The following is a 26,083-nucleotide window of genomic DNA, read 5'->3' on the forward strand; positions in this document are numbered from 1 at the left end:
CGACATGTGTGTCTTTATGGATACCAGATGTCGTGAAAACGGCGATGGCCAGGAGTTCGGCCTGGTCTTCCGCGCCATCATTGGACGAGACATGGTTGCAAGGATGCCGAGCCCTGTCAAAACGGCCCCCGTCCGATGCGTGCTTGGACCACCGCCGGCCTGGGCAGACGACGCGCTGAAACCTTCCTGATGCTAGTTCTGTCTCTTGCACCTTTTCTTTGGGCCTGGCTCTATTGTTTCGCCGGCCAGGTATCATATTGCGTGGAAATAATGTCGACTATGAGAGTAAAAGCACAGGGAGGACGGCTCGGTCTCTGGTGCTCGATGTCGGCCGACATCTTCGTGGCGCATGGGGTGGCCAATGTCCAGTCAAGATTAATTGAAATCAAAGTTGGTCGATCGCGAGTCGCAGGAGCTGACAGACCCATGACACCAGATGACGACCAGCATAGTTCGGCTCTTTTCTCCGTCCCCATTCCGTTTTGACTTTTTGACAGATGGTCAACGGTTGACGCGCGTTCAATCGATTGCAACTTCGGGGCGAAAGCTGCGCTCGTGTAGCCCGGCGCAGCTTCAATTGAAGCATCCATTTCGCTTGAGCTGATGATGATATGTTATTGCGAATAACCCGCTTGCCATGGCCACGACCAGTTCCAGGCGGCCTTTCGCACTCAGGGCCTGCCATCTAGTGTGGCCAATATTCCGAGACCACGGTGTGGCATCAGCATAATTGAGGCTCTTCCTTTTGGAACAGAACGCACTAACCGAGCCATTGTCCAAGTTAAATTTGTTGTTTCTTTGGGGCCGGGCTCGGTAAATTGGCCCGCTGGCCATGGGTCGGAGGAGAACCCCTTCGTTGCAGGCCGTTTCGCAAACCACCAAAGAACAAGGATCCTTGTCAGACTGCGCAGAGTCATACCCGCGGCTCTTGCTGCTGGCGTCAGCGTTGAATTGGCCTCGGAGAGAGCGCGTCTTTCCGGCTCCGTACAACCGCGAATGTATTTTGCGACCAAAGAAGCCGGCTTCGTCAGGTGCCGCCAATGATTCCGTGCAGAGCTGTACGAGTGCAACGGAGTTGCCGGCGTTGAATGCTGTAAGTTGAACTCAGACTCGCAGACCCTTTACCACCGCTGAATCAATATCGCACCACATACTCCGCGCTGCAGGCGTCGATCTTCTGATCAATGACTTTGGCATCATGTCGGCGGGATCAACCTGGCGAGAACGTACTTGCGGCGAGCGGGATCGACCGCCTCAACGGCCGGCAAGCGGATGACTAACTCATGTTCCTCGTTGTTTGTCTGCCCTATTGCCCCTCTTCCACAGCGCTCTGCTGGAGCATTGCCCCCGCAGCGACGATCATACATGGAGCGGTCGGATGTGTATGGAGTGTCATCCAAGGGGAAATCCACCAGATTCTGGTGTGCGCCTGTTCAATTCAACATCCCGAGTGGCCTTGGCAATTATCTCGTCAAGGTCGTGGAACTCTATGTCATTATGTATATCCTCAAAAACCACGCATCCCTCTTGTCTATCCGCATCCCCGCTGTTGGCCTTTGCGGTGCAACGCCGTCTAGACCGAATTCGCCGAAACGCCATTGCCAAATGCCATAGTGTATCTGTCCCCGCGACGGAATGATTCTAGTCAATGTTGGTCGCCCTTCCTCCCCCATTATGCCAGGCGCATGACGATGTGTCCAAGATGCTGAAACGTCGATTCTTTTGTATCCAATGCATGCAACTCATGCAATGCGTGGCTGGCCTTGCGACCTCGACGAGAGACAAGCGACGTGTTTCGCTCTCCGGCGGCCCCGAAATATCTGTTCAGTTCGTTTTTTGATCTGTTCCTTGTGCATGGACAGAATGTGACAGCCAGTCACTGATGTAAAGTTTGCCGGGGTCCTGACATGACGACTTTCTTCACATGACAGCAACCGCTTGAGGCTGGAATGGTCGCATAGCGGGTGCCATCAAGACGGTTTTTACTGCATGGGCACTCTTCGCGTCGAGCTGCATGACAAAACCTATGAAGAGGACGGCAAAGTCAGCAAAGTGGTCTAGAAGAGTCGGAAGAGATGTGATAGTGGTATGGGTATTCTGACGCTGGATGTTCGTCTTCACCAAGGTGGCCGCTACTGAGTAGCCAAGTTCTGGGAGGCGTTCCATCCTAGGAAGAATAGGCGGCGACAACGTTGACCGAGCCAATACCGATCTGCGAGGACTTGGCCCACTTGCTTGCACTTCTCGAAACTTTTCGATGTTGATGTTGCGAGTTGAGCTCGTCGACACTGCGCGCCCTGGGGTAGTCGTGGGTGTTGTGTTTAACCGGCCCGGTCTTGGCCGGACGGAAGAAACTTTCATGAAGCTATGATGGCTGATTTACCTGAGTCGACAACTTCTTGGACTGCTGATTTCTCCATCGCCAGCAGTACTTGGCTTGTGCGAACCAGTAACTCTAGTGTCATAGTTAGTCGCTTGCCGCTTGCCTGCCACATGGGTCTGGACATGGTGATCTTACCTTGGTAGTGCAGAGAGTAGGCGACAGGAGCATCCTCGTCCAATCCGCGGTAGACAGGTAGACGCTCCTTGGTGATATCGGTAACGCTGAATCGCAATCCGACATTCTTCGTAGCGTCGGCCCACAAGATGGTGCTCTCGTCGATTGGTCCTTGCCCTGCTGGGCAAATGGCTGTCCTGGCGGCCGCCTTTGCTAGCCAGTGTCTCCATACGCGTACCACGCCATTCTCAATATTGCTGTGGCTAGCGAGAAGACCAGGGTTCGGACCTGACTTGACCAAGCTAGTTGTTGTGCAAAGTTGAGAGAAGAGCTCTCCGTCATCCAGGATGAGTTCTTGGACAACTGGCTGGTCGCCGATTTCTTGCTCGAGTGGGGCGCCCGGCATCCGTCGACCAAACACTCTCCGCATGCGTCGCGTCTCTTCGGAGACGACCGGGCGGAAGTGGGAGTAAAGGTGGGAGAGATCACGCAAGTCCATATCTTCCTCGCCGGTCCACTGGTATCCCAGGAAGTCAACGCCTGCAAATCTACACGTCATTGACGGTGTTGAGTTCCTGGCACTTGGGTGGTAGCTCTCCAGCATCACCTCGTGTCCTTCCATCTTCGCGGTATGAAGGAGGCGGTGTTGCAGTATTGTGGTGGCGGTACCATTGAAGCGGCGATCGACGGTCGTTAATGGCAGCAGCTCGCGAGATTCAAAGGTGGATAGGATCGCAATGAGAAGCTGTTCAGGGCAGAGGTAGTTAGCGGGAGTGTAGCATAAGAGTGTTGGCGCTCTGCTGTGATGGGCAACGGCAGGTGCTTACCTCATTGGGTAATGAGTCGATTGGTGTTGTTAGAGTTAGACCAGACATGTTGGTCGTCGTAGTTTGATGGCAAAGATGTAAGATGATTGTAGTAGTGTAGTTGCTATGTCAAGCTAAGGCTCGTGCCATTTAGGAAGGACCGGAATAATGCCCCGAGGACATGTCGAGGCAGGTCATATTTAAGTAACTGTCGATGAGTCCGAAGCAATGTCGAAAAGGGGGGTGTATGCTGAGATTGCGAGGGGTGGCTAGAGAGATTGGTCGGATTCGAGGTGAAGGTATCTTGAAGAGACAGGCCGATAAGGTGGAGATGCCGAAAGGCAGGGCAAAAAGTGTATCCTCACGGATCAGTAACCAATTGACGCGGACCCTGCCAGGAACGAAGGTCCTGTCCGTGGATAGGGGACGCGATGACGAGGGTGTGTCTGCAGATTAGGGTCTTTGTGGCGCGATTGATACTGATGTGATGGTCGTGCTTTTGGTGCAAATCATCGGCGCGAAGTGGCTGATGATGCAAGGTTGATGGTCGCGGGAGCGTCGAAAACAAAGTGGATGCGGTGACATGTCGGCCAAAAAGTTGGATGATTCGAGACAGGGAACTGGGCCTGTCAACCTTCAAGGCCCATGAATGAGTGGAGAATGCCGGGCCGTTACGGGCCTGACATTATCCGGTGTAATGTCCGTCCGGCCAGTTACCGCCTGCCCGGTGTCGGTCAGTGTCGGTGAGTCTCTGAAGTGGCTCTTTCCGTTGGACAATGGCGACCAGGGCAGCCTTCCGAGTGGCTCCTATCGTGATGGCAAGTGTGGCTGGATGACTAAGGAGTACCTCATGCGCCACGCCCGATTTGAACAAGCGTGTCTACGAAGCGAGAGATCCTGCTGCACCGCTTTTTCTCTCGCTTCTGCAGGCACTTTCCTCGCCAACATCCACCCGGCAGAGACAGTGGAGGTCAGCAGTACCTGTTCTCAATCAGAATAAACCAGTTGTCGACACTGTTATCTTTGAGGTCTAAGATTGTTCAATAATCGACTCATTCTTCCCAGATACGAAAGTTGCAATCGCCTGCGCCTCCAAGCTCAAAGCGACGAAAACGAAAACAAGAAGCCTTGACCAGCTCGATGCCCGGCATTGACCGTCATCTACCGGTTTTGTCCGACTCCCAGGATAACATCATGATCACCCCATCCGAACTGTCTTACGAGCCTCTCGAGTCAGAACCCACTTTCGCACTACTCAATAAACAGGCGGTGGGAGCCTCAATCTCGGGATTCGTCCTAGCTTCGCAGTTCAGGTCCAGACCTTCCAGCCCTGCACGCCCTGTAAGAACCTGGCATGCGTCACGAATGCTTTACTTTCTCTCCGAGTTATGAGCGAACAAGGTCCCAAATTCCTTCTCGAAGAACGCCTGGGCCATGTACACGCCCACCAAGGCTCCACACGCCCCTGCTTCCCGTCGCGCCTGTTTCTGTCGTTTCCTTGTCCGGCCCGCCGAGATAACAACGCGCATGGCGTGACATGCCGTTACCTACTGCGCCGTCGTGGGGCCGATCAATCCTGATTCAGCCGAAGCTCAGGAACGGAGTACACTGCTAGGGGTTTTGAGGCTGCGATACATATGCAGAATGGTTCCCAAAACACATGCGCTTGTTTCTTGTTATCATTGTCCCACCACGTATGATACATACACTGACAACTCGCGCGAGAAGGAGATGATGTAGAAGAGGGGCAAGGGAAATTTCTTCTTCTTCCAGGTCACTCAGTCTTCTTCGTCACATGATCGACGCCATGACCCTGCCGTCGGATCGTAACGCTTTATCAACTCAGCATCTTATCCGATTGGAGTGCATCGTCACATTACACGATTTCACGCTTCTCAACCACCTGCATCCTTACGCGGGAGTGAGAGCAGGACTCAGCGCGACTGTAGGGCTCTGAATAGCAACCTGGACGTCGGGGGCATGTCGGGCTATGCGCGTCGGAGAAGTAGATACTAGACGCCAGCCGAAAATATGCTGCTTCCGTCCGCGACCCATCTTTCTACGGCCCCCCACATGTCGATAGATTGTCTTGGATTAATCACAAAACTCTTGAGTAGATGGACAAATAATCGGTGCAGCTCTCGCAGGGCTAAGGGTGCGAGGAATCGAGCCACACCAGGCTTCAACTTTGTGCGGAGGCTGGGACCTCGTTCCGAAGTAGATGGCCGCCTGGCGTGATCTAATCGTCGACCTCGTCGTGCGACAGTCGGTGTTGAGCAATTCCAGGTCTAGTTCCATCTTGGTGCTTCTGTCGTCGTCCACATAGATCTCGAGAAGTCAGCACAGCGGTATAGTTATCTTCGATGGCGTCCACGTTGCACCATCGGTGGCCCAGGTTGACGGTCCTTCCCTATCGACATCGCACCGTGAGCTGTGTTCCTGCATCTACATGGTGCCAGGTGACGGGCATGCGAGAAGGCAGTGTCGTTTGGAGAGATTTTCGCCGCGTCTTGTCTGTTGGTTGCTGCCATTTCAACGGTGCGTCGCTTAACGGAGGTTTTGCTTGATTATGCGGTCAATGTACAAGCTGGTCTCCCGGCACGCAACCATGACCTATCCAAAGCGATTGCGAAGCCGCGTTGCCCGCGGATGCCGTAATGATGGTGACGATTGCATGGGCAGTAAAGGCTTCCGATAGTTAGTGCCGGGAGTGAATATCCTAGGATTCTTGCCCTCAACGCTGGCATAGGAGCGTATGGCCAACATTGTGAGAGCAATTCCCTCAACCTCTCGATGGTCGTCAGGGATACGCATATCTCCTTGCGCACTTTGAGAAGCTCCTTGAACCTGAGCTACCCTAGGTCAGCTCTCCAACTCATTTCTTCTACCACTGAGCCCATACTTAGGTGTAGACAGCCCAGCATCGTTTTAGTGTCATCCTTATGCATCTCGACGCCGGATAGGAAGTAAGGGAAACATTCACAGCCTTCCGGCTTCGCTATCCTTCAACACCTGCCCACTCATATTTTCTTTTGCCTTTCAGATGTCGACGGGCTCGATTAAAGATTCGGATGCTGAGTCACCTTCTTGCCTTGGCGATCTTTGCACCCAAGGTAGTAGATACCTCAGCAGGCACCCTGCTGTGATACACTACACCGGGAGGTACTTTTGGGTAACACCACGCTGCCAGGCGAATTGATACATCACATCTCGCCCGTTAGGTGACAATCTTTCCGGTGTATGGTCACGTGCTTCTTGGTCCAGACCAATTCCAGGGAGAGAACGGGGTCTCGGGGTGCCTGCCTTCCGGCGGGACCCACACCCCGTGCGCGGGCACCCGTGATTGTCCTGGCTCCACCCCGGCCGCCAAAACACCCACCGTTTTCCTCTCCTCAACTTCACCTTCCAGAAGAGAAAAGGCGGCTCTCGTTTGTAAACCTCATCTCACTGCAATCGACTGCCCCTCGTCGCGCCCAACCCGACGTCATCAATTCGCACAGTGTCATTTCGCACCATCAAGGTCAAGCGGCACCAACCCTATTCAGTGGCGCAAACGGGCACCCTCTTGAGTGCTGAGTCACCTCTTCAGCCTTTCTCCGAACACGCCGCGGAGACGGCTTCCTACCTAAGATTTCTCAGGTACCCATCCTTCATATACACGTTGTCATTCAAACTCTAATGTTTCGCAGCTCGCTTCTCATTTTTCCTTCGAGAGATTGCCTCATTAAATCAGAGTCTCATTATGGAATGATTCATCTTACGATATCGACCCAGCCCCCTCGGACCACGACATTCAGGCTCTACGATTACCTACGTCCCCATTCATACCTAAGCATCGTTCGTCATCGCAGCTTTGCTTCTGCAAACGCTATCCTCTTCAAACATACACGCAGACATGGAGGTCCTGCGGAAACCGGCCTCCTCGGAAGAGACCTACCAGTTTCCCTGTGTAACGCGATGCCAATCCCGCACACCTGCAACGCATGATATCCCGCTCAAGCCCCCTCGAGACTCCAGCTCTGACGTCCGGCAATTAAACGAGAAAGAAGAGGCAGACATCAAGCACCCCACCACCTGGTCAGAGCTGCCAGAAAACATCGTACGCCAGATTGTCGTGGCTGTCTTGGAGAACTACGGTGATGAGGTAGCTTATGGGTACGATGCCGCAGAAGAGCAGTGGCAGCCTGTCGAATCAGCAAAATTTGAGCGGTTTGCCGTTTGGAGAGACATTGCCCACATGGCTCGGACCTGCAAACGATTTTCTGAGCTCATCACGCCCGCTCTGTTCGACTACGACATCGCAAGGAACTACGCATCTTCCCTGCTGCTGTCTGCCAAAAAGGGAAACTACTTTGGGATAGCCAAGTCTTTGAGATACGGTGCCGATGCAAACATGAAGGACCACACGGAGTTCACTATCGATCATACACCCTACGAAGAGACTTATCAGCAGACCTCTCGATGCCCGCTCAAGACGGACCTGACAGCTCTCCACTGGGCAGCATTCAACCGAGACGAAAAGTCACTAGCGTTGCTTCTACAGCATGGCGCTGATGTTGGCTTAAGGACAGATGTTTGGGCATACCATCCTGGCACCACGATTGGTGACAAGTTCGCTTGTCAGGCATTCAATCTCGCCTATCTTAGCTTTGCACCAACACTGAAGGCGATACCCAGCTCTGAATACTCCCTGGGTGTGCTATCAGAACGTCTCAGATTAGGCGCGAACGCGCTATACTTTGCCTTTGCCTTCGCAGCCGATGATCAAGAAGGATCCTACACACGCACGGTGGCATCTGTGCCCGTTCGGGAGGTGATGGATCTGCTCATCGCAGCCGGTGCATCTCTCACAACACACGAAAGCACTCAGCTCAATGCGCTGCATCAAGCATGCGCCAACTGGGACGCTGCGGCTGTTTCGCTTCTTCTAACTACGTACAAGGTGGACCCAAATGTTCGAGACGCCTTTAGGAACACACCTCTTCACCACTTTGCGGCAAGCCGTCTTAGAGATCGCTGTGACCCTGAACTCGTCATCGAGGTTCTCATCGATCACGGTGCAGATCTTAGGGCGCTGAATGCTGGCGGCATGACGCCAATAGATCTGGCAAAGAGATACCGTCAAAATGATAGCGTGATTGCAGCTATGCGACACGCAAGTATCAAGCAGCTGCCAGAATCCGTACATGAACACCTACGTATGGCAGGAGCCATTGCTGGGGGCCATCAGCGACATTCTGGTTTAGCCGTTCCCGCTATGAACCTTGGAGCTTTTCATGGCGATGAAATAGAAGACGCAGTTTGCAATGTCAGCTCGACAAGAAAGAGGGAGGAGTCAATTAATAAATGGCTTCATCTTCTGTACATAGCCTGGTTGTATGAGGAAGATGATGAAGAGGAGTTCGATATCAATGTTTTGGCGCGCGACTCGGAAGGATGGACGCCCGATGAATGGAGTACGTACTGGGCACAGTGTTGATGTTGTCGTTTTCGGAAAACTTTTCCATACAGCTTCCAGCATCATTCCTTAGACTAGACGCCAGATGCAATTGACTCCCTTCAATAAGGCCATAATTCGGTCCAGAGCTGTTTCTTCGTTCTCCTCGGCGTAATGTATTGTTATCTCTATTCTTACTAGAGGGGAGAAATAGTAAAATTGAAGTTCTTTTTGCCTGACATGCCTCTGCCCAATGTATCTGAACACGGTAGCTACCCAGATTTGTTCAACCATCTCGTTGAAGCTTGAGCACTTCCTCAGTCCCATCTTCCGCCTTGCATCCTAAGCATTCTTGATAGACTGCATCAGACCAAGCCCCCGTTGAGAATTCAAAAGACTCCTTTCCACCGCTTTTTGTCATATTATCGCAGGTAGTTTGTTGTTCAAAGGTACATGGAGCCATGTTGCCGCTTCATCATGTCAACATCCATGTCTGAGTGTCTTTTCTTGTCTTGTGGGGCTAGTACAAACAGCCTCCATGAACTTCTTCAAACCTTTCTTTCCCCAAACGGTGGGCCAATGACAAACGAAAGCTTCAGATGAGCCGAAAGAAGTTGACTTTGTGATTGACATCAAACAAGACTGACTTATGCCTGTTGTCTAATCAGATGTACTGCGTGCAACTAGAAATTGTATCTCGCTGCCTCAACACTGATCTGGATTCTGCGGCGATCTCATCTACTAGACCTTGACCGACCCTAGTCCATGGGCACTATGCAGGTGGCCTTCCGCCCATGCTTGGGGACCTACCTTAGACTGAGAGGCCAGGGTAATCTCGGCTAAAACCTCAATGAAGACGGCAGTATCCCGATAACCCCCCTCCTCTCAAACAAAAACTTCATGTTCAGGTTCCGTAACAATCAGAATGAACCTTTCGACTTCTAGCCAATCGTTTTCAGTACCTTGGCCTGCAGTCTTTGATGACTGCCTTGGTAGCCGTAGCCATCTACCCATGGAGACCAGAGACAAGGTGAAGGAAGGAAGGGATCGACCTGCCTTTAAGAGCGAATGAATTCCAAAGACCTGCCTGCCTATATGGGCAAGAAAGGCTCCTAGGCTGTTGCTCCTGTTTCTTTCTCACATCAGGTAGACTGTCCCGATCGCCTACTTGCCTTGGTTGCCTGGTGTCTACGAATTCTACCAAAGGTATTAAAACCGCGCGCTCTTGTCCGCTCACGCATTCTAGAATTCTTCCCAGAGCTCACCCGTCTCAACTACACACCCATCTCAACTACCTTCCTCACTCCATACCGATACCTTATCCCACATCAACATCTTCTTCAGTGTCAGCCTTCTCGCCCTTGCAAGTGTTCATCCGCGAATACTTGGTAAAGGCCAAGCAAGGTAAGAAAGGTTCACACTTACTGCAACTGAAGATCGTGACAGACTGAGAGACCTGACCTAGGTCTATCCTCCAATAAACATTGGCCGTCTTGCCAAGTTCGGATTCCCCTTCACGCTCATCTACAAAAGGTCAGGTAAGAATCTCTTCCAGCATCTATGTATTGGTTGGGGGCAGTCACTAATTCGAAACCTTCCTTCTACATTTAGACGTGAACACTTCAGCGAAAGTTTCCCAAGGCTTCATCCGTCTCGAACACAGGATCCTCCACTATCTACAGACAAGTAAGTTTCCATCCCATTTGATGAAATGTATCTTTATCGCAAGATCCCAAGAAAGAAAAGATTACTAACTGTTGGATGTAGAATGGCTTCGGATGACGAGCCCACAACGTCTACAGGCAGTGCCTCCGCCGCGCCTATCACGGGTCCTGCCGAAACGTCATCTACAACATCCGAGCCATCTATGGTGAACATTGGTATCCCGGCCAAATTCCCTACGAGAGAGCAGCTCTTGAAGTTCAGAACGATGACTTTCATGCTCGCCAAGTCCAATCCAGTCAGTCCGGTCCATGGATTCACTTTCAAGTCGGACAAGCTCGACGCGGTCTTGAAACACTCTGGTCTGCCCTCGGGCAGTCAACATGAGCTCAGGCACCTGAACTCCTTTCTCGATGCTCTTGTGGCAACACTTATTCGCGACAAAGAGATCGTGGCGTTATCTCCCACGGGTCGCGGTCCGCTCCATCTTCGATCCGAAATACCCACTGAAGAATCCAGCTCTTCTCAGGACGACGGAGACGGAGATGTATATTACATCTCTGCCAACCCCGAATACGAGGAACACGGAAAACCCCCGAAGGTGACGGAAGGCGAAGACCGGCCCATTCCAGCTTTGAGCGTTCGGCTTCCGGTAAGCCAACCAACGAGCGGTCTCGACGACATCACAACGGCTCAGGATGTCCCTAGCTTCTGGTTGCGACATTACACGACCGACAAACTGAATGGAAAGCGACAGGGAATGCGGCTTTGGGAACACGCCGAGAATGTGTTCGCTATCATCAAGAGACTCTTCCTTTCTCCTAACGATGAGCAGAAGAGCATCATTACTGCCCTTCTGACACGGTACATCTATTGCCAGTCACGGGCGAAGATTACTGCTCGCATTGATGCTGGCTTCGTCCACCGCAACTTTGGCGACAATCTCTGTATGACGGTCGAAATGCTACGTGGCATGGTTCACACTCAACTTTCCAACGAGCATGAAAGTGTTTTCAGCGGATTCACAGCTTCCACTGACGAGACCACGCCAATTCAGCTTCTGGGTCAGCCATTTTGCATCGGGGGCGATGTCAACCCCAACGAGGAGCTCAGCAGCCTCAACAGAGTTTTGAGATCCGACAAACAAGCCTCAGCTCTCCGGTCTATCTATCGCGCAGCACTGGCTTGGAGACAAGTGACTCCAGCGGGTACTGTAGACATGGCCCCATCATGGGAGGAAAGCTGTCTCTATGTCGATGCCGGCCAAGAGTTCTACAACGTCAGTGGACGAATAGAATTTCATCGGGTCGTTTCATCACTCATGAAGGTAATCCGCCACTTCCAGAAGACGATCAAAGACGAGTTTACATCTCGTGCTATCGGAACGTCCGCGAATGAGCTCTTTAGGACTCGAGCGAAGAATGCCCATCGTATCCCGAGCGCCTCACGCAACAAGAAAGCTCAGAATCGCGAAGCTGACTTGCGGCGTAAGGAGGCCGAGGTTCTGACATGGCTTGACGCAAACATCCCACATCTGCAAGCTGCCCTATTCCTTTTAAGTAACCTTCGTCGACGCTTCCCCGAGGTAATGGACTCTCACATGATGTGGCTGAGCAGCATCATCCAGCCAACAGGTACATGGAAAACAGGACATGGGTATGGGCTCCAGGGAAAATCAGTCGGCAATATCGTCTCGAAAGACAACGAGTCCGCCAATTGGTTGGAGCATATGACGCAGCCAACGGAGACATCTCAAGGCCCGGCTATCACGATCCCCAGGACCCCGGATCGACCTATGGCTAGCCTTACCATCGACGCCAGCGGACACTTCAACAGATCCGGTCCAGAATGGCAAGATCTTCTCGATGAATCTGACGCCGAATTCCAAAACCTGATCCACATCCACAAGACTGTCGGCTACCATGCCTCTCTCTCCGGCTTCTTGGGCATCATCTGTCGGTATGAAGATGCAATCCGCACGATAGTCAGTGCGGACCAGATCTTGGTGAAGCGAATCCTGAGAGCCAGGTTGCAGCCTGTAGAGACTGCACCGACTTTCGCGGATCAGAAGATGATGAAGATCGAAGAATTTCTCGAGGGCTTTGTTCTGAAAGATGGGCAAAAGCTGGAAAGTTCCGAGCGCCACCAGATTGGGGCCTGGTTCTATGAACAAGTGAAGCGACCCGACACGGAAGCTTTCCCAGGCACTTGGCACGCAGAAACGATTCTCATGTGCCTCTCCGCGCTGAGCAACTCAGAGGAGCCTTATGCGACAACCGTTCATCAGACCGAAAACAGCATCAACGTTCTTGAACTTCCGGGCCCTCAAGTCCTCAATGCGCTCAAGGACATGGCAGCTCCACTTCCAGTGAACAAGCGTTGCTGCCCCTCGTGTTATCTTCTCTTGAAGCACATGGAAGGATCGTCTAACCAGAAGTTCCTCTACGGAGGTGTCCATTCAGACTGGTTCGGGTGCTCCTTGCCTCCGTGGACTCCTCTTCCGGTTTTTGAGGCCATTTACGAGATCGTCGACGTCCATTTGAAGGACCGGTTCGAACGATTGGTTTACGTTGATCGGGCTGCTCGCTCTGGTGACAGCACAGGAACCCACCCCGCCATTCCAGACAAGGGTCCAGATAGCCCGGTTTGGTATTGGGGTGCCATGGAAGAGAGAGAATTGCAAACGCCATCCACGCCTCCGTTGGGATCAAGAGCTGCCGGAGACAGCCAGGCGACGTCCTCGCAAGGTGCAAAGGACGAGGATCCGGCCCAAAGCCACTCTCCCCTCAATCCGCCTACCATGTTCCCGTCCGGATACATCCCTCAGCAGTCTTCGCCAATCAAGCGGCACGCTTCAAGGGAGGTGCCGCATGAGAGCTCGCCCTCACCAAAGAAGAAGTGAGGCGACGGGCATCCCTTGGCTTCCTTCATTGGGAGTGTTGTATCGGCCGTATTGGAATGGGGAGTTTCTCTGGGAGCTTACATTGTGGTTGGATCTGGTTTGCGCAGTGTTTCCTGTTGCTTTTTGGTTTTTCTTGGTGTGTTTGTTTGTGTTTTCGTTTCCGGGGAGGGGGTGATTCTCTCGTGGAGAGAAATTCGATGGAGTGCTCGGATGGGAACGGCCTACTGGTAAAACGGGGCAGATTGCAACTCAAAATTGACAAGGGAATGATAGCATTATGGTACTTGATCAAATTCACGGCCTGCTGCGTGAATGAATTGACTTCGATTGGCACTTTGAACCCCAGCAACGACTGCCGTAACCTCGTTTTGAGCGAGCCTCAATTGGCGAGTTGGACGACGATTCAAGTGAAATACGAAGGTACTTACTAACCTCACGGAGCGTTCCAATGTGGCTTGAAGTTAACACCAATGTACCATGTAAGACGCCACGTGATATGAATGATGTTGCCTGAGGTAATCAATCCGCCAATACACTTCTCCTTGACTACTGAAGCATTTTGAGCTGACGCTGATCCTCCCTTGATTCTGATCCTGAACACCACCGGTCCAACGCAGTTGTTCAAGCCGCCCAATTCTCCTCCAGCCGCCCTCACATCAATTGCTTTCAATAAATCAGGTCACTTCCTGCGCACAACATCATGGCTAGCTTAAAAGCATCCCCAACATCCTGGTGGAAACCTGCCGCCCTACCCCTCTTCACGGGCCTGCTCGCTCTGCTCGGCGCCGCAGACGGGGTCCTCAACCTCGCCAAGCCCGAAGGCGGGGCCGCGACGTTCGGTATCGTGCCCCCGCCGCGGGACACCGTCACCCCGGCCCAGTTCGATGCCTTCCACCACGCGCTCATCAAGGTCAAGGGCGCCCGCAATCTGCACATGTCGTCGTGCATCCTGGGCTTGGTGCTCTACGGCCAGTTTTCCGACGTTTGCCGCGCTTCACCGCTAGCGGCCACGGCGGTGCGGAGGTGTCTGGGGATCGTGCTAATGCTGGGTTCCGGCGTAGGCTTCAGCGGCGCTGCGGTCGTGTCTGAGTACATGGGGAGCCCTGGCGCTTCGGATGAGGCGCTCGAGGTTGGCAGGGCTAAGGTCAAAGGCCATTTGATTGCCAATGTGCCCATCTTGGCGTTGGGATTGATTTACTTGTTGTACTGACTGCTTGAGTTGATATTTGTGAGCGCTCTTTTTGATGGAATTTGCACTAATTATTCCGCTCCTCTGCACTATCCTGATATTCATCATTGTGAATGTGTACGTACTTACTTTGGCTCGGCGTTAAAAATTGAACTTCTCAACTCACCCTCGCGCTATCCGTCGGTCCAAGAGAAGTATTGTTACCGCATGATACCAACTTTCTCAAAGAAGTTGGTCCTTAGATATTCAGTGCTTTCCCAGAAGGTCCGAATCAGGACGCTAAAATGATTCTACAATTTCGAGTGCCAAGTCTTTGGAACGGAGCCATACACAGAGCAAAAAAGGGGTGTCATATTCTGAGTGATACCATACGAACATATCGCATCTTTGGAAGAAGCTTAACACACAAGGGTAACACTCGCATAAAGTACACGTATGTTGATCATGCCTCGACCAGCTTTCTGGTGGCAATTCTCATCCTCTTCCCAAACAGCCATAGAGGAATCGTCAAAAGAGAGAAAATTCCCATCAGCATTCCAAATACACCAAAAGGTTCCGAAGTTCCCTTCTCCTCGACCCAATGCGCGACAAAGAAAGTCCACGCAAATGCGATAATTGCTCTCATGATCGTGACCATGACGAAGCAATCGCCAGCAAGTTGCTGATACGCATCGATGAGCTATAGTTTCTCAGGTTAGAAATCTTATTGCTTGACACGAAAGCACGCGTGTGGGGGATGCCTATACTTACGTAGTTGAAGCCGACGGATGGCAGCTGCATAAGACCAAACGACACCATGGCAAATCCGGCAGAGAGACCGACCCAGCCATTCTTGGACGGGTACTGTCCCGTGAAGCCAAACACGAAGAACCCGCCCGTGGCGATGACGAGCGAGGGAAACATGGTCGGCAACCTGCTCTCCGCTTCCGCCAGCCCGCTGCCCGAACTCTTGACCTTCTTCTTCAGCTGAGCGTCGGCAAGGAGGTACGTGTACAAAGCGCCCAAGCCGGTTCCGATGACGCCTCCAATGTTGATCAGCCCGACGTTGGCGCCCCAGAGGTACGGCGGTGCCGCCACGAGCTGGGGCCCGACCGTAGAGATGGTGACGATGCCGCCGACGAGGCCTGCGTAGTGAAACATGACTACCCAGGTGCCCGGTAGTCTCAAAGTCTTCCAGGGGGCGAGGAATTTGCTCAAGACGCCGCCGCGATAGTGGGCGAAGCCCAGAGACCGCCCGAAGGTGAATGGACGATAGTCTAGCACCTGGCTCTGCGCGTCCTCGACGTGGCTTTCCATGCCCTTTTCGTCAATGGGCGACTGGCCTGCGGCGTCGAGGTTGGGGGATACGACGCGGTCATAGAGAGTCTCGGGGACGAAGAAGAGGGTGGTGACGAAGCAGGCGGCAGAGAGGGCTATGCCGACATAAAAGATATAGAACCAGCCTAGTTGGAAGCCGATATACCCGCCCGCTATTCCGCCGATTAGAGAGCCGCCCGCGAGGAAGACGGTGTAGATGGCCTGAGTGAGAGAGTTGGTACGTCAGCAAAAGAACACTTCTCTTTTTCTATTTCATCGCACAGGTTTGGGGGTTATCTTACCATGGCACGCCCTCGCTCGTCAACGAAAAAGACCTCTCCGATGAGTGCCGGGGCGACAGACTCTGACGCACCGGCTCCAATGCCTTGGAACAATCTGGAGACGAGAACACCGTTGTAGGTTGTTGAGACAGCGCACGCAATAGTGCCGATTGTCATGAGGAGCGTTGCGGCCAGCAGCACAGGTCGTCGACCGAAAATGTTCGAAAGAGGGACCCACCAAATATTGGACGCTCCGAGAAACAGAATATTGACCTGTAAGAAGCAGATCCATCATCAGCTGAGTTCGCCAACCAGAGACCAGCGTGTGAAGACAGGAATGGACGCACCGCGATAAAGTATGTGAGGTCACTAAAAGGCCTGACGTCTGTCGGGAAAGCCTTGAACCATAGTTGCAACGCCGGCGCGATGCCCGAGCTGGTGAAGTTGCCGGCAAAAGAGTATAGTGAGACAGTCAACAGTAGTGCGAATTTGCGCCATTGTGCCCAGTTGAGAGGGTCTGCTGGGTCTTCTGATGGTTGTGGGAATCGTCTGAGAGAGCTAGAAGATCTTGGTGACCCGCCGGAAGACTCGTCTTCAACTGCGAAGAAAATCAGTTGTCAGCAAATAGTCCAAGTATTGTTCCACAAAAATCGCGTCGTGGAGTATCAATAACGCATTGCCTGGTCCAGCGCGGCTCCAACAATGACTCTGTTCAATAGTGGAGGAACTCACCTATCAACCTTGCCGTCCCAGGCGGTGTTGCCCTAGCGACTTCCTCCTTGCTTAGGGCAAACGCATACTTCCAGCCCGACATTCTCTTCTGCCTTCTTGATTGGGTGAAAGTGGGTTGATTTTCTTGATCAAGTTGGTTACTGGTGTCTAATGTGCACGTCGACCTTTGGAGAATCGCCCCTAAGTCATCAGAGTGAGATGGTCTGATGTTCGTATGATTCCAAACTCTCGCTTCTGCACCGTCCTTTTCAATAATTCCCTTCCATTGTCTAACTTGACTCTCTGGGGTTGGGCCGAATAGCGTTCCACCGACACTACCCCAGATTCCCCCCCGGAATATCCACTGGGGGTCACAACCATGCAACCTTAAACTGCATAGCTGCCGGAGTGGGGGACGAGGGGGTTCCGAGGTGGGGGACTTCAGCGCCGGCACATTGTGACGGTACTATCTTGGAAGAGCGGAATAAACTTTAGAAACCACCTCACATGGACCAAAGTTCAGAGGATATACCTTTAATATCGTTATGACAATGGATTGTTCGCTATTCTAGATCTGTCGTGCTGTGTCGGTGTTGATGCAAGCTTTCCCAGCACCGATATGTTTACACTCAAAACAGCAGGTCTTTAACACACCACACTCCATGCCCCAGTCAAGCTCAAGGAACAGTGAACCAGATACTTGCGAACGAGCCAAGCGAACTATTCCCAGACCGGCCTTTGGCCCTAGTAAAGACCAATCAGAGCACAAGAAACAGACATGACGTTGCACTAGTTAACTAGAACCGGCCCCGCTAGTTGACCGGGTAGGGTGGGGTGCCGAGATCAAAGCTGAGGAGGTTGGCGCTCTCCCTTTCCATGGTAAAGACCACATCAGTCTCTTGATGTAGATCACGCTGGTTTAGCGGTAACATTGGTTTCAGATCGAGAAGGTTTGACTGTTTTGCGGCCCGATTCAGGGTACACATATGGCTGTGAGCATTAGGGGCAGGTTAATGCTGATGCGTCATTCAATTTTTCACATGTGGCGATTGAGTCAAGCAAATAACAAGAGGCAAGTCTCCAAATTATCGAGCAATTTGCACATCGTTTTGAGTTCATTCCTCGATCCCTCTGGACTCCCAATCAGCCGGGTATGATAGGGTCTATCGTATGAATAGTTTGGCTCACCAGAGTTCAATTAGCTACCCCGGATTCTCCGGACTGACTTTGCGGGGTTTGGCTTTTCACCCGTGATCCATATCCGCAAGTACAAGATCAAAACGAAAGTTTAGCTAGCTTAACAAGACCACTTCTTCAAATCAAGAGACTAGCAGCTGTGAATTCCATTAGCTCAAGATTCATGAGCGTCCATTCTCGACGCCACCGTGCCGAGGCCCGGGACCCCGGCCACGCCAGGATCACAGCCTCAAACCCCACGCTCACTACAACACGGGTGTGCACTCTGTATCTCAGATTCCTTGGCCGCTTCTTGGTCCATGGCCCAACGACTGAGAACGCAATCACGCCTCCCCCCCCCCCCCCCCCCCCCCACACGCGGGCGGGGCGGCGGCGGCCCCCCCCCCCACCCCCCCCGCCCCCCCCCCCCGGGGGGCCCCTGTGTTTCCCATCTCTGCGGCCCCCTTCTGCCCGCGCCCACACCGGGAACGCAAACCCCCCCCCCCCCCCCCCCCCCACCGTTCCGGAGATGAAAACTGGCGTGTCGAGACGGCGGACCGCTATCAGGTGGCTAGTCAGAGTGGCTCATACACTTCACCTCGCGAAGTAAGCCAATCCAAGCGACTTTTAACTTGTAATGTAGACTGCATTATTCACCGCCGAGAGACTTGGCGGGTACGATGATCCGCATCTAGGAAAATCACACCTCCACAGACCTGGCCGACGGGATGTAGCACTGATTTAGCTGCCGACAAGACGTGTCCGTGGTCCTTTAGGTGGCAGCTGTAAGTGATGAGAGGGATATTTAGCAAGGCAGCGTACTTACCGTAGATCTTGTCCCTTCAATTGCGGCAAGGGAATACGCGAGCCCAGTAAGCCTTTCTCGCCCTCGTCTCTCTTCCACCTATCAGCAAAGAGATTTCGGGTACAGATTTCCCTGCTAGCGCGTAGGAATTTTGACTAAAATCGGGAATGCGCAGAGAGAATGGCATGAATGCGGGAACCGGCTGGACTGCATTCAATAAAGTGGAAATCTTCCAAGACGACCAGCAACAAACCTTGCCCACCCTGCCGTTCGTGAACCGGGGTGAATATTACTTCACCAACTGTTGCTGTTGTTGGTGTTGAACAGCCATCACCACTCTGGCGAAGCAAGGTGCGCGATTTTGTCGTTGAGGACTCTGGCTGTTCACAACGTACAATCAGAACGTCTCTGTACAATTATTCTCAATTAAGGTAGATGTACGTGTCTCTCATACTATTGAATGCTAGGTTCTGTCAGCAAGATTCCCAACTCGCCCTCGATAAACCCCATGAATAGGAGATGACATACTATCGCATAGGCATTCTCACTAAGACCGTATACGGCTTGCAATCTTATCACAGCTTGAGTCATGTCGAGATCAAGGCAAAACTTGAGACGACGTATGTATTTCCCGACTCCACGGATGCTATCCTCATTTAGAAACGTTGTCGTAAGCTGTACCCAATTCTTCTTCTAGATTATTTCGAGCACTTCTCAGAAAGAACGACAAACTGATATAACTCCCGCTCGTTTCGAGAGTGGAACCAGCTCACAAAGCAGAGACACGCGCCTTAAACTACCAAATGCATCAAATCCTGTTTGGGCTTGAGTTCAGAGTGTCTTCAGACCCGCCATACCCTTGCAAAACTGCCACCTTCCTGTGCCGGAATCTTTCCTATCTCTTGCCAAAGCCAAGCCACCACACGAGGGTAATCATCGAAAGATTCAGACGGGCAAAAATCGTGAAAGTGAAAGCCCTTAGCCGATCAATAGGTGCGATGCTAAGTCTGCATGGCGGGCAACATGGCCTGGTCCGGCAAAAGCATGGACGCGTCAATAGGGATTTGTCCAGGCCCGTCCAGCATCATAATCTCCCAAAACGACTGGTCCATCGCCACTCCCCCGAGCCAAGACATGTTCGGGTCTGTCATCATCCCCACGTGAGGAACCATTTGCGCTTGCTGCTGCTGCTGTTGCTGCTCCTGCTGCTGCTGGTGCTCCGTCGCCATCTGCTCCTGAGGCGGCTGCCCAACAACCTTGTTCAGGTACCACTGACGGATCCACCTCGCCCGGTACGCATAATTCGCCCAGCGCGAGCTCTCGTCCTCGAAGATCCGCCTCTTTTGCCCGACGATCAGCGCCACGTTGTCCGCCTCCTCGAACCGATCCGCCAACCGCCGCGCTATATCGGGAAGGTCAAGCTTCTGGCGCGCCAGCATCACGTCCCAATCACTTGCCGAGTCTTCCAATAGCAGTCGGTGCGAAGACATCATTGTATGTGCTACATCTGCAACGGTGTTGAAGGGTAGATATGCAAATGCTTCAGCCGGGATGGCGAGTAGCGCGTCCATGGCGATCTGGATCGCCTGGAGGCAGAACCAGAGTGACTCGGTCCTACTGAACTGCTCCATGGCGGACATAGCCTCCGAAGGGCTGGCTCCTCGCATGCCGATGCATGGTTCGTATAGTCTAACCATCAGTGCGCCGTAGTGTGCCCAAACCATTGCTAAACGACGTGTACGGTTAGTATAATTGACTGTGGGCTCGTTTCCTTGTTGCCGAGAAGTTCACTTACGGTTCTCCTTCTTGATGGCGGGTTCTTCAGACTCGAGAGAGCAGATCTCTTTGCGAAGTGATGCTAGCACCGCACTAAAGTGTTCCCGAAAGATGGGTAGAGGCTCCCCTTCCTCTCTATCTGGGCTTGGAAAGACAGCGCGAATGCGGTCCCCTAGATGTTGCATGCGAACGAGGGCAAGTAGATTCTGATCTGTCGGTATAGCGTCCGCCTCGCGAATGGCTTTGGAACATCGTGCGATCTGGGGCGTATACTGTATCTGCGAGTGCCTCCTTATGGCGGCGGGCACACTGGCAAAGATTATCAGTTTCGTTCTACGCTTCACTATACAAAAGCGGGCGAAAGGTAACACACCTTGACGCAATAAAATAGCCGCCTAGAATTGCTCTTTGCTCTTCAAGAGTTGGTTTTGGTGCTTCGAATTGTTTTCCGCCCCGTCCCAAGACTGCCCACGCATCATTCAATAAGGTTTTCGGCATCCAACTCACGGGGCCTGCTAGAGTGTACATGGTCATGTCCATAACCAGACCGATGGCTAGCTGGAGGAGGGTGTTTGCGTTGATACCCATCTGTAGGTGGACATCGCCCCTGTAAGATGCAAAATTATCAGATAATCACGCTTCGACAACAGCACGGGCCCGGAACCAATGCATCGAGAAACGACTCATTACTACCACTTACCAGGCGACATAGACAATCAAACCTTGGAGCAGCTCAATCTTCTTCTCCTTATGAACTATGATGTGCATAGCTGCATGCTTGCGGACCCAGTCGTCGACTGACTTTTGTACTGTGGCTGTCTGGGGTACAATGGCTTGCATAATACACCAGAACAAAAATCGCTTCTGGTTGTGGAGATCCCTTGCTGTAACTTCGGGCTCGATGGGCACAAATGGAAAGTTGGGAACCATACGCGTCCGGTAGATGGAAAGGTACTCCTCAGCCTTCTCGGCAGCGATGGTGAACCCCGGCAAGAGCTGATAGGAACCGCTGGGAAACCCAGCCTCTGGAGTCGGCATAGAATGACAATCTTGGGTGCCGGCTGAACTGTTAACACTTGGAGATGCGTCTGTGCTTACTTGATGGGTGACGCCTGGTATAGTCAACCCAGTGCATGGCATCAAGCGCGGGTCCTCGCTGCTGGGGCTGGGCCCGGTTGCCGGCTGCCCTTGTGTCTCTCCTGACTGCTGCTGTGTCTGAAAAAGGCTGACTAGGCCATCTATCTTCTTCTCCAGCTCAGTTACACGACTACGGAGTAGGCATTTAGCTTCAAGTTCTGCTCAAAGACCCCAGTAAGGGGAAGTGAGAAGGAGGACCGGGTGATCTGCAGCTAGCTTGAAAAGCAGGATGCAACAAAACACATTCCGTGTGAATTCATCGGGTCTTTGGACTGACCTTGACTTTCCCCGTTTCTTCCTCGGGACCGGCTCCGGTACTTGACATCGTATGCTCATGCGGGAGCAGCTTGTCATACCAGCGATGTCAGCGGGCTCTGGTTGATACACACAACTGTAGCCAACAGAGGCAGAACTGCTCACCGTATGCAATCGGCGTGTTCGCTATGTTCCGAACCCGGTTGCCACCGACACCGTATCTTGAGGCGAGCGCAATTGGTGCAAGCTCGGGACTTCTTTGTGTGACTATGCGCAAAGTCGGGGCTGCTGGCGTCATCGTTTGGCGACATCGTTTGTAATGTTTCCCAACAACAACCCGAGCTTAGAGATATTTACGGAGCATTCGCGTCTCAGAAAATGGAGACAGAAAATGTGAATGAGAGTAAGGGCACTTTGGTTAGGCGCGAATTAGATGGCAATGTTGGGGCGAGGGAGCTCGAGAGTGATGGAACGGACGGCATGCAAGAGTCCGGGGGCCGGTGCATTCTTAAGATCCGTAGATGGATTATCGGAATGTAAGGGGGCTACTTGATTGGCTTCATCACCGTTGTGGAGGACGGCGTCGGAGGTCATTTTCAGCCCAGACATCCGACTTTTCACACCAAAACTGCTGCCCTGGGCCCAAGCTCCTTTGTAAACGGCGGCCGCCAACATCCAAAGATCTTTTTCCTGCGTCCGAGTATCCACTGTAAGCACCAGTGATCCTGACACTGTTGCGTGTGTCGGACTCAGTCTTCATCTGCAGAGCTTTAGGGACTTTGTTGTGATTTTTACACGTAATACTAAACATGATTAAGGCTGAGGGGTCTTGACATTTGTGTGTGGCTACTGGCGCTAAACCCGGCTTGGCATGCTGACTTTGACATGTCTCCCGTGTTATTCTCCGTACGGACCGGTAACATGATGTGGGATCTGCATATGTAGAAGGTGAAAGATTCAAAGTCGATGAGTCTCATACTAGTCATGAAGAATGATTATATTTAAGAAAATAGTCGCTGGGCAGTGAAATTGAACATTTGGCATTCGCACAAGCAACCACACCACGCTTTGCAACTTTATTTGACCAATTTCATTGGTACCATCAGCGAAGATGCCTGTCGAACCAAGGTGGGTTCACACTGCAGCTACTATGGGGGCTACGGAGACACGTTCCGGGCTTGATGACCTAACAGTGTCCCTAGAACGACAACCTCACTCTCGATACCACGAACGAGTGGAGAGAAGTTCAGCGATGCAGAACTAGAGAAGACCTCTCCAGCCCAAGATGCCACCGCAGAAGAGTATCCCACTGGTGCGAGCCTGGCCATCATCACAATTGGCCTATTCCTTGCGGTTTTGTGCTTTGGACTTGTACGTGTCAATTGCTTTCTGGGGCATTGTGTCTCCCTGTCGATGCAACACATGGCTGACAGCACCCATCCTCATCTAGGATCGCTCAATCTTGGGAACTGCGATCCCGGTAATCACATCCGAGTTTGAGTCTTTACCGGATGTAGCGTGGTATGGCTCCGCGTACCTCTTCACCATGTGTTCGTTCCAGCTCTTTTTCGGCAAATTGTACGCCGAGTTCAACGCCAAATGGGTCTTCCTTGTTGCTCTCTTCATCTTTGAGGTGGGGTCCATTGTCTGCGCCGTGGCTCCGAGCTCCGTGGTTCTTATTGTCGGCCGAGCCATCTCCGGAGTCGGTGCCGCTGGACTCATGTCCGGCGCTCTCATTGTAAGTCTTTCCAATAAGGTTTGGCGTTTCTCGATTTCTACGGAACCTTATTGGCTAATCCAATCGCGACTCAGATTTTGGCTAGAAGTGTGCCTCTTCATAGACGCCCGCAGTTCACCGCAGCAGTTGGCGCGGCGGGCGGAATCTCGCAGTGCATAGCGCCGACTCTTGGCGGCGTCTTTGTTGATAAGGCTACTTGGAGTAGCACTTCTATTACCCCCTCATCATGTGATGTAGCAGGACACTGACGCACATCAGGATGGTGCTTCTGGATCAACCTTCCTCTTGGCGGTGTGACCTTCCTGGTGGTTCTCTTCCTCCTGAAGCTACCGACACCGCCTAAGAAGCAGACACAAAGCGTGCGGGAGTTTATTTCAAACTTTGACTTGGTAGGGACACTGCTCCTCATACCTTGGATTATCTGTCTCCTCCTCGCCTTGCAGTGGGGCGGAACTGAATATCCCTGGAGTAATTGGCGCATAATCCTGTGCTGGTGCCTCTTTGCGGTCTGCTTCCTTTTATGGGCACTAGTCCAGTTCCGCGAGGGCGACAAAGCCACCGTCCCATTTCGCATCCTTTTCCAGAGGTCTATGGCCTGTGCTTGCTGGCTTATGCTTCTTCTGTTCTCACTTCTCTTCATCGAAGTGTACTACATCCCTATCTGGTTGCAAGCAGTCAAGAATCACTCTGCCTATCAGAGTGGCATTGACTTATTGGCATCATCGGTTTCCTTGTCAGTGGCTACAATACTTTCTGGATTCTTGGTAAGTTGATAATACATGTGCTGTCCATCCTTGGGTCGCTACACCGTGATACTGATCAATTGTCAGACAAGTCACATCGGATACTACGTCCCGCAACTCATCGCTTCATCTGTTATCGCCTCTATCGGAACGGGGCTGATCTACTCGTTTGACGAAAACACGAGTTCAGGCTTCTGGTATTATTTTAACTTGCCCCGAATTTTCAACGCACTTCAGATGCTAACAACCGCGGTAGGATTGCCTCACTTGTTCTTTTAGGAGTGGGCGTGGGTCTGGGCGGGCAGCAGACGTTGATAGCAGTTCAGACCGTGTTCCAAGGTCGTGACGTAGCCCTAGCCACGTCTCTCTTGATTTTCCTGCAAAGTCTCGGTGGCACCGTGTTTTTGGCTGTCGCTCAAAACATCTTCCATTCGAGACTAATCTCCGAGTTGAGCCAAAACGTCCCCAACGTAAACCCGGCAGTCGTCATTGACGCGGGCGGTTCCGGACTAGTGGAGTCGATGCGGAGCATCTACCCGGATTCAGTCGACGGCATTATCGGAGCTTACAACAAGGCTCTCCAAAACGTCTTCCTGATTGCCACTGTTCTCGGGTGTTTGACAGTTTTTGGGTGTGTCTTCATCGAGTGGAAAAGCGTTAAGAAGGACAAGACGAAAGGCGGCCAGACTCTGGGTCAGACGAAAAGAGACGGAGACGCGGAGAAGTAGAGCTACTATAGATCCCGGAACTTCCGGTAGTTAACGACTTAAGCATGTATCACTGTGCAATAGTGCGGCTTGGAATTGGGAATAATGGCGAAGCACTTTCTATAGACAGTGAAGGGTAGGCGAGGTCTGTTCTCAAACAGGGCAATAAAATCGTAGGTGTCACAGTCATACCATGCGCACGTTCCCGTTGACGTCGATCTCCCGATGATTTCAGCGTAAAAGCTCTCCTGACGTTAAGAGTCAATACTCAATTCGTCTCCCGCGCGCGACGAAGCACAAATTTCAGAGCCGCAAACACCCTAGCGATATGTGCAAACTATTAATTGTTTGTGCCGATCTCCCGCCAGTGCCAGCTTCAACGCTCGGAGATCCCCCACGGTCAAGGGGGGACCGAAGGGGCCAGCCGGGGGCCCACGCCTCTTTCAATCTCTCGAAACGACGCCGCAACCGTTTCATCCGTTTGCGAGCTTTAGCTTGGTAATCGTGAAAGAACTCCAGGCTTAATACTCAGCCAGCCGACTGCCGGCTCAATGGCAAGCTTGGATGTTGCCCGCGTTGCCCGCAACTTCGTTCCCTTGTTGGTCACTGTCGTCCCAACGCCGAAAGGACCTGACACGAGGAGACAGCTTCTTGATTGACCGGCCTCTCCCCTCCTGGCCAAGAAGCGCGAGATGATATCCCCCCTCTTCTGATTAATGTTTAATCCCCCTTGATTTCTTGGTGCCAATTTCTAAGCATGCTTCGGTATGCAGTGCGGCCGAAGAAACGAAACATGCCACGTTTGAGGGATCCGACACCTCTCATTGGACAACTCGGGTCATCTCATCTTTTGAGATGCCCAAGCTTCGCTGCTACCCCTGCTGATCACGGCAACTCGATTACTCCAACTGTGCGATTTTAAGTCTACTCGGTCTCATGATCGGGAGAAGCTTGCCCAGTGCGGA

General features: G+C 52.4%; 8 protein-coding genes across 8 annotated transcripts; 4 read left to right on the top strand and 4 right to left on the bottom strand.

Moving 5' to 3' along the window:
* Positions 1-671: 671 nt before the first annotated feature.
* CTAM01_02548 (uncharacterized protein) lies at positions 672-917 on the bottom strand (the record flags this gene model as incomplete). The annotated part of the gene is made up of 1 exon (XM_060518586.1): positions 672-917. One exon carries the CDS (start codon positions 915-917, stop codon positions 672-674), a length of 246 nt encoding a protein of 81 aa, XP_060386389.1.
* A 1,003-nt stretch (positions 918-1,920) lies between these two features.
* CTAM01_02549 (F-box domain-containing protein) lies at positions 1,921-3,372 on the bottom strand (the record flags this gene model as incomplete). The annotated part of the gene is made up of 3 exons (XM_060518587.1): positions 1,921-2,057; positions 2,519-3,242; positions 3,325-3,372. 3 exons carry the CDS (start codon positions 3,370-3,372, stop codon positions 1,921-1,923), a joined length of 909 nt encoding a protein of 302 aa, XP_060386390.1.
* A 3,826-nt stretch (positions 3,373-7,198) lies between these two features.
* Positions 7,199-8,782, top strand: CTAM01_02550 (uncharacterized protein; the record flags this gene model as incomplete). The annotated part of the gene is made up of 1 exon (XM_060518588.1): positions 7,199-8,782. One exon carries the CDS (start codon positions 7,199-7,201, stop codon positions 8,780-8,782), a length of 1,584 nt encoding a protein of 527 aa, XP_060386391.1.
* A 1,726-nt stretch (positions 8,783-10,508) lies between these two features.
* On the top strand, positions 10,509-13,304 carry CTAM01_02551 (uncharacterized protein; the record flags this gene model as incomplete). The annotated part of the gene is made up of 1 exon (XM_060518589.1): positions 10,509-13,304. The coding sequence occupies one exon, from the start codon at positions 10,509-10,511 to the stop codon at positions 13,302-13,304; it is 2,796 nt and encodes a 931-aa protein (XP_060386392.1).
* Positions 13,305-14,004: 700 nt separating this feature from the next.
* On the top strand, positions 14,005-14,514 carry CTAM01_02552 (uncharacterized protein; the record flags this gene model as incomplete). The annotated part of the gene is made up of 1 exon (XM_060518590.1): positions 14,005-14,514. The coding sequence occupies one exon, from the start codon at positions 14,005-14,007 to the stop codon at positions 14,512-14,514; it is 510 nt and encodes a 169-aa protein (XP_060386393.1).
* A 421-nt stretch (positions 14,515-14,935) lies between these two features.
* Positions 14,936-16,884, bottom strand: CTAM01_02553 (major facilitator superfamily transporter; the record flags this gene model as incomplete). Its single annotated transcript, XM_060518591.1, has 5 exons — positions 14,936-15,172; positions 15,244-16,011; positions 16,092-16,343; positions 16,418-16,668; positions 16,803-16,884. The coding sequence occupies 5 exons, from the start codon at positions 16,882-16,884 to the stop codon at positions 14,936-14,938; spliced, it is 1,590 nt and encodes a 529-aa protein (XP_060386394.1).
* Positions 16,885-19,763: 2,879 nt separating this feature from the next.
* On the bottom strand, positions 19,764-22,228 carry CTAM01_02554 (uncharacterized protein; the record flags this gene model as incomplete). The annotated part of the gene is made up of 5 exons (XM_060518592.1): positions 19,764-20,488; positions 20,558-20,847; positions 21,065-21,145; positions 21,239-21,805; positions 22,065-22,228. The coding sequence occupies 5 exons, from the start codon at positions 22,226-22,228 to the stop codon at positions 19,764-19,766; spliced, it is 1,827 nt and encodes a 608-aa protein (XP_060386395.1).
* Positions 22,229-23,041: 813 nt separating this feature from the next.
* CTAM01_02555 (MFS transporter) lies at positions 23,042-25,139 on the top strand (the record flags this gene model as incomplete). Its single annotated transcript, XM_060518593.1, has 7 exons — positions 23,042-23,058; positions 23,133-23,301; positions 23,381-23,668; positions 23,743-23,869; positions 23,927-24,432; positions 24,499-24,608; positions 24,668-25,139. The coding sequence occupies 7 exons, from the start codon at positions 23,042-23,044 to the stop codon at positions 25,137-25,139; spliced, it is 1,689 nt and encodes a 562-aa protein (XP_060386396.1).
* Between the last annotated feature and the right edge of the window lie 944 nt (positions 25,140-26,083).

The sequence above is a fragment of the Colletotrichum tamarilloi genome, assembly GCF_030869305.1.
Source record: "Colletotrichum tamarilloi strain Tom-12 chromosome Unknown Scaffold_6.1, whole genome shotgun sequence".
NCBI lineage: Eukaryota > Fungi > Ascomycota > Sordariomycetes > Glomerellales > Glomerellaceae > Colletotrichum > Colletotrichum tamarilloi.